At 38.4% G+C, this 7,990-nt stretch overlaps 1 protein-coding gene across 2 annotated transcripts in view; it reads left to right on the forward strand.

Moving 5' to 3' along the window:
• The window catches only part of CACNA2D3 (calcium voltage-gated channel auxiliary subunit alpha2delta 3), an 812,027-nt gene extending 807,448 nt beyond the window's left edge, over positions 1–4,579 (forward strand). For both annotated transcript variants that reach the window (XM_070390783.1, XM_070390784.1), the window contains 3 exons: positions 1,447–1,564; positions 1,766–1,843; positions 4,201–4,579. In XM_070390783.1, the coding sequence (XP_070246884.1) occupies positions 1,447–1,564; positions 1,766–1,843; positions 4,201–4,293 (289 nt within the window). In that variant the 3' untranslated portion in view covers positions 4,294–4,579. The remainder of the gene's footprint in view (positions 1–1,446; positions 1,565–1,765; positions 1,844–4,200) is intronic.
• The last annotated feature ends 3,411 nt before the right edge of the window (positions 4,580–7,990 follow it).

Below are 7,990 nucleotides of genomic sequence, written 5' to 3' on the forward strand. Positions count from 1 at the left end.
AGATTTTTTTTTTTTATTGAGATAGTTAGCAAGGTTTAATTTTTTTCTCAAGCCAGGTGTAGTTGTGGAGAAGGGCAGAGAGTGGATGGTGGTTTAGGCATTGGGGGAACATTATTGAACAGTGACATGCCTTGTTCCCTGCTATGGGTGGGAAAAAATAAACAACTGTGTCATGTTCAATGAACAGGCACAGGGCCTTTGTAGAAAGGAAGCCAGTTGTGTTGTAATCTCGGAGGCATTCTTGGATATTACAACATATGAGATGGTAACAGGGGTCCATCTCCTAATTTCCCACGAAGCAGCAGATGCTTCTTCATGGGATGACTTTTGTAAAGCATGGTGATACACTCTAGAATAGCGGTCACCAACCTTTCGGACCTCACAGACCACCAGCGGCCCACTGGTTGGCGACTGCTACTCTAGAAAACAGAACCAATTTTCTGAGAAAGATGAATGAAAGTAAAATTTATGGAGGAACTGAACATTTTATTAGGTTATAGTCTCTTTCATCCTGCTAAATTGAATTGGATGAAATCCCATGAAAAATTAAGTGACCGGGATGCTAGGCCTGGAGTTAAATACTTACCTACTCTGTCGGCTCTGAAAGAATATGGGATTTGGGTCTCTAATCTGTTCCGCCAAAGAATCAGTATTTCTTGTGAAGGGAGGGTTTTTACGGTGGTGTTGCTTTGTCGTTCCGCTGTGTTGGGCAATGAAGAAGCAGGTGTCATTAAGCTGTTAGGCCCCAGCACAGTGTGGACTTGAGAAGGGTGGGACTTGTTAAAGGGCCAGCATTCATTTCCTCCAAACACCGTGCAGAGTGGTATCTCGAAGGGTTTAGGAAGTTCACTTCATCTTTTGTCATCCATGTGACACAGCTTCAGTCTGTCTCTGAGGAAAGGAGAGAAAAACAACTTACCCTTTCACAGGGGTCACCTAAGACCATCATGCCTATCAGATATTTACATTACGATCCATAACAGTAGCAACATTACAGTTATGAAGTAGCAACGAAAATAATTTTATGGTTGGGTCACAACATGAGGAACCGTATTTAAACGGCCAGAAGGTTGAGAACCACGGACTTAGAAGAACATCAAATGCAACTTTTGATAATGTTTAGGAAGGAAAGCAGGCTTGGAAAAGCCTAACCTCTTAGACCTTGGAAATTGAGGTGAATTAGCCAAATCTGACCCTGATGATTTGTACACATAAAATTCAGTCTTCCCAAGGTGAGTCTTATGAGCTGTGTATGGCTATAGCAACGGGCTCTTGTCTTCTTAGTGAAACTTGGTGTTTGAAAGTGAAGAGCTGATGGAAAAGGCAACTTGAGGAAACTTGTTTTCTAAAATATGGTAGTTACCCCCAGGGAAAAGTTCTCCTCGTGGCTCTCTACAGGAGGAATGGTAAGTGACCCCACCATGTCTGTGCCTCTTGTTCCCCCAGGTCCTTTGTCATCCAGCAAATCCCAAGCAGCAACCTGTTCATGGTGGTGGTGGACAGCAGCTGCCTCTGCGAGTCCGTGGCCCCCATCACCATGGCGCCCATCGAAATCAGGTATATCCTTCCGTGTTAGGCCCAGCTGCTGCTGCTGACGCTGGTAAGGGGATCAACTGCCGGGAAAGCTGGGGAGGAGTAAATGATATCTTCCCACTGTTGGAGAGAAAGAAATTGTCAAGGGATTTTAGTGCCAACGTGCAGTGCCGATGTAGAGTTGGGGGGAAGTACCATTTTGGAAATTTGCCTTAACTACAGTCAACATAACGAATCTCTTAAGTGTGAGCGTTTAAAGGCCCAGAAGATCAGAAGGCGTCCGGAATCTTGCCATGGCTTCCATCCTGAGGTCAGTCTGATAACCTGTCCTGTTCTCTTTCCCCCGCAGACTTGCCACGACAATTTCATTATAGCCAAAACGTTTACTCGTGAGAAAACCATCCCTTTCAGGCGAATCAAAGAAGCGTCTACAGGAAGGCTGCTGGCTCCCTGCTCTCAGCCTCGGTGCCTTCGCAGTCTGGGCCAAGAGCCTGTTCTCATGCCCATGATATACTTCACAAGCCTCCTTCCTATCTTTTCTGTCATGGAAGGGCTGTCATTTTATCACCTTCTGCTATTACACAAGAAGTGGCTCTGATCATCTTAGTTCACTTATTTCAAATTGTGGTGAGAATTATTCCCCCTGCTTACATTTAGAAAGCCTTTTATTTACAAAAACTTTACATGAAGCAAAAGTAGCAATGTTTATACCAGACAGAGGGTCCAAGTGTATGGAGGGGGGTGACAAGCCTCTAAACCCCTACCCATATGGAGGCACGACTATAAAGGTACTCCTTTTACACTGAAAGCCATGATCAGAGCAAAACTAAGCTTAGTGCTGAGAAAGGTGGGCTTCCAATTGATTTAGGCAAATTGTAAGAGAATACCTCCTGCAATACTGTGAGCAAAAACTTTAACAAAAAATTTTTTTGTTAAATTAAGTTCACACACCTCCTGAAAAAAAGAAAAGTTTGCCTAGACCAGTGGTCGGCAAACTCATTAGTCAAGAGAGCCAAATTTTTTAAACTTAAACTATATAGGTAGGTACATTGTTATTAACTTAATTAGGGTACTCCTAAGGCTTAGGAAGAGCCACACTCAAGGGGCCAAAGAGCCGCATGTGGCTCGCGAGCCGCAGTTTGCCGACCATGGGCCTAGACAAATTAGTATATGGAAACTGGGAAACTAGTTTTTTAAATGCCACCAGAGCCAGCTGAGTGTTAATCTCAGCCTTAAATAGCAAGTGATTTTAATGTTATTAAACTATCTAAATCCTAGAAAAGATTTTAAAGTATAGCACCAATAAGAACTTGAGATTGAGAATGTTTGCTTCTATATTCAAATGGGAGTTCAAGTTCAATAGCAGCATATTATATACATATATATGCTGAAAAGCCTTTGGTAAAATTCAATGATCACCCATGATAAAAGCTCTATGTAATATGTAAAATGAAAACACACACAATAGTTCCCCAAACACTAAAATCACTTCAGTCAAAACCAGAACGTTATACTTAGACAACTAGAGTCATAAGAGTAAAATCTTCTAGAGTTAATAGAGTTAATAAGATAATTTGCTTTGGTTACTTGATACAAAATCTGTATTTTTTTCTGTGAGTTTCTGGATGTAGTAAGATGAGGTCAATGGTACAGAATAGAAACTCTTATGTATGACAAAGGTTCAATTCAAAAGGAAGAATATAAATTAGACTTAAGTAGTGAAATAATAGTCTCATAAGAAATCCTAGGGATTGTAGAGAACTTCCTGAGACAAGAAAGCTATGGAAGAAAACCAGATTTATTTAACTATATAAAAATGATAACTTTTCTATGGAAAAGGATTACTTAAAAGTCAGTAGCCAATTTATAGAACTTGAAAAATGTACTTAGAAATCAAATTATAAAGAGCACTTTTAAATTGGTAAGTCAAACAACTACATATAAAAATAAACCATGAACATGAAAGATACAAGTCACTGGGTGATCTGAATATACAGGTAACAATGAAATATCTAGCTATAGCCATGAAAGGCAAACATACCTGTTAGGCCTGCAGTTCCAAGACTGGGCATCTCTACCACAGGCAGGGGCAAATATCACTGTCTGTTGAGGACCTACATTCAGCATTCTTTGTAGCAGTAAGAACAGATGAGAAAACGAGTGCCCATCAATAGGAAAATAGCTGAATGAAATAGAGTTAGAATAATGGAGTTGTAGAAACTTGCATCAGTCACTGGATAAAATGCTGCAGAAAGTAATATTTCATTTTTGTAAAACAGAGCCCTCCTTCCCCCCAAATGAAAAGAATGAAGAAACAAAACCTTTCATAGCCAAAGATGATCAGCTCCCTTAGATGCGATTTAACTTTCATTCTGATGGGGGAAAAATTAGAAAGCCAATATTTTGCCTTTATAATATGATCCCAACAGATAGTCTACCTCTCAAATAGTCTACATAATAGTAGTATGTATGCAAAGAGTAATTTTAAATATGTTACACATTTACAACTGTAATCAGAGATTCACATCGCGAACTTGATGAAATTTAGACGAGTGAATTTCCCTGAATTATCTAGGTCCCAAGAGACTTTGTTCAAACCATTGAAGATTGGGGAGAAGGCATCCTGGACTCTGTCTCTGCTCTGACCCGCTCTGCCTTTCTCTGCAGGAAAACGCGAGGGAATGTGGGGGTGCACCCAGCCTCCAGGCCAAGATGGTCCTTATCCTGTCCCCTCTGCTTCTGCTGCTCTTCTTAAGGTGACACTGACCGAGATGTTCTCCTGGCATGCTAAATAATGGATAAACTGTGAACCAAAATATGGTGCGACATAGGAGACATGAAATATAGTCCAACCATCAGCATCTCATGATTTTAAACTGTGCGTGATATAAACTCTTAAAGACATGTGGACAAAAATGTTATCTTTTTACTTTGCCAGTCATGTAAATGTGAGTTTGCTACATGATAACTACCCTTCATCAGAAACGGGGCTGCCAGTGGGCAGTGTCCCTTCTGCTTGAAACCCATCGAAACCAATTTAAAACTGTGTACTTTTTAAATAAAGTATATTAAAATCATAACCTCCTTGCTTGGGTTTTATCAGCACTCTATCGCCGAGTGCATGACAAAGTTCCCCATTCCAGACACCAGGAAAGGGGTGGTTGTTGGCAGAGACTTTGCTCTAAAGCAGATTCTCGGCAAATATTTAACAATTGTTTTGATGCTCCAATCTCGGTTATAAAAATATTTACAGAAGGAAATAAAAATATCATCTACATGGGAAAATTTATGACATAGAATCCTGAATTTTATTGAACTGAACTTCAATAGAAATCATAATATGGATGAGAACACATGCTCCCATAATATGCAAGTTTTGAACTATTTGGCATTGGGAATAAAGAAGCCATAAATCCTAGGAATTCATTGTGAGAAGGCTTGAAGAAGGAAAGGAACAATGACTACAAATGACTCCCAAGCTTATTGCTTGAGCATTTGGCTTCTGGCTTTTCCCATAAACAAGAGATGAAATTAGATCTCAAATATTACAAGATGTGAAACTACCCAGACCTGTAAGCATTCCTAAAACCCTGCATCCTGGACCAAAGAAAACAGATTCCATTGTATCACGGTTACCAAATAAAGTGAAATAATTTCCGTGCCTAGGTAGGATCGAGATGCCTTGCTTTGTAGGACAGACATCTAAAAGCCATGTGGAAAACACCCCTTAAATCCTTTTTAAAAAACACATTATGCCTTTGATATTTTAGAAAAATTGATGTGATCATACTACTTTATACTAAAATGATTCCAATATTTATAGGAATACCAATTCTACATTGTGGTACTTCTTTAAATTAACCAATATGACAATGCTATAACTTGCCAAGCTGCCAAAATTTAACAACAATGGGGCCCTGATATTGTGACCACTGTGATCATTGATACTGTTCACTTTCATGCACTAAATAAATGAATTCATGTTGCTCACATAAATTTTAAAATGCACAATATTTGCACTAACCAATTATATTGTAATGTTTTTACAAAAATAACATCTCATGACCATTCTCCATTAAAATTCCAAAGGACTGCAACAATAAGTATATTACATTATAATGCCCATATTTCATGTTAATGATGTAAAATATGTGCAACATAAATATAATTTCACTCCCGATCACATTCTAAAGAGTGGAATGGCATCATTTTGAGTATGTTTGTGACATAAAAGACAGCATAGTTGAGTCACACTGTTGACCAGGACATTGTCAAGCATCACCATCATGTAAGTGATCCCCCTGCCCAGTACCTCAATGTTTCATCAATGACTTCAAACAACTGGCCACTCTATTGATCTACTTAAATAGCTAATACTTTTCTCCAATGAATTGTGTCAAAAGCAGAAACCTTGATCCCTCTCTACCATACTCTTTTCTTTGGACTGACTCAGCTCCTCAAACCAAAACCCTGAAGCTGCCCTCCTCCAAGTTTTCCCCTCAGCCCACAGTACAAGGAGTCTCATGAGCTGAATGAATATAAAAACATGACCCAACTAAATGCTGTTTACAAGAGACCCACCTCAGAACAAAATATACACCCAGGATGAGAGTGAAGGGATGGAAAAGAATTTTCCATGCAAATGGAAAAGAAAAAAAAAGCTGGAGTAACGATACTCATATCTGACAAAATAGACTTTAAAATGAAGTCCATCACAATAGACAACAAAGGTCACTACATAATACTAAAGGGATCGATCCAACAAGAGGATATTACCCTGGTAAACATATATGCACCTAATATAGGAACACCTAAATATATACAAAAAACTTCTAGAGGACTTCAACGGAGAAATCGATAACAATATCGTCATAGTAGGGGATTTTCACACCTCGCTGACATCACTGGATAGATGTTTCAAACAAAAACTTAACAAGGAAACAGAGACTCTTAAAGGACACCCTGGATCAGATAAATTTAATTGATATTTATAGAACAGTTCACTCCAAAGCAGCAGAATATACATTCTTCTTAAGTGCACATGGATCATTCACAAAGATAGCCCACATGTTAGGATACCAAACAAGTCTCTACAAGTTCAAGAAGATTGAAATCATATCAAGCATCTTTTCAGATCATAGAAATCAACTACAGTAAAACCACCCAGAAACATTCAAACATATGGAGGCTAAATAACATGTTATTAAACAATGAATGGGTTACCAACGAGATCAAGAAAGAAATAAAAAACTTTCTGGAAATGAATGAAAATGCCTGCACAATAACCCCAAATTTCTGGGACACAGCAAAAGCAGTCCCAAGAGGGAAGCTCATAGCACTACAGATATATCTCAAAAAACAAGAAAAATCAGCAATGAACTATTTAACCCTACAACTTAACTAGAAAGAGAACAAGAAAAGCCCGAAGTAGAAGGAAGGAAATACAAACTAGAGCAGAGATAAGAAAATAGAGACTAAAGAAATAACACAAAAAATTCATGAAACCAAGAGCTGGTTATTTGAAAGGATAAACAAAATTGATAAACCATTAGCCAGACTCACCAAGAAACAAAGAAAGAGGACCCAAATAAAATCAGAAACAAAAGTGGAGAAGTAACCACCAACACCACAGAAATACAAAGGATAGTAAGAAAATACTATGAACAACTATATGCCAACAAGCTGGACAATGTGGATGAAATGGACAAATTCCTAGAGAAATATAATCTCCCAAAACTTAATCAGGAGAAATCAGAAAACCTGAGTAGGCCAATAACAACTGATGAAATAGAAGCAGTAATCAAAAAACTCCCAGCAAACAAAAGCCCAGGTCCGGATAGCTTCACAGGGGAGTTTTACCAAACATTCAAAAAAGAACTAACAGCTATACTCCTCAAACTATTTCAGAAAATCCAAGAGAAAAGAACACTTCCAAACTCTTTTTATGAGGCCAGCATTGTCCTAATTCCAAAATCGGATAAAGACACTACAAAGAAAGAATTACAAGCCAGTATCCCTGATGAACATAGATGCTAAAATCCTCAACAAAATGTTAGCAAATCACATCCAGAAATATGTTAAAAAGATCATACACATGACCAAGCGGGATTTATTCCAAGGATGCAAGGCTGGTACAATATTCACAAACCAATAAACATGATACATCACAAAAACAAATTAAAAGACCAAAATCACATGATCATATCGATAGATACAGAAAAAGCATTCGACAAAATCCAATGCCCATTTTTGATAAAAACTCTCAGAAAAGTGGGAATAGGGGGAGCATATCTCAACATGATACATGACAAACCTACATGACAAACCATATATGACAAACCTACAGCCAACATTATACTCAATGGGCAAAAACTAAAAGCATTTCCCCTAAGAACAGGAACAAGACAGGGATGTCCATTTTCACCACTCTTATTCAACATAGTACTGGAAGTCCTAG

The sequence above is a fragment of the Myotis yumanensis genome, unplaced genomic scaffold, assembly GCF_028538775.1.
Source record: "Myotis yumanensis isolate MYYU_CA2020_CCGP unplaced genomic scaffold, mMyoYum1.0.hap1 SCAF_14, whole genome shotgun sequence".
Classification (NCBI taxonomy): Eukaryota; Metazoa; Chordata; class Mammalia; order Chiroptera; family Vespertilionidae; genus Myotis; species Myotis yumanensis.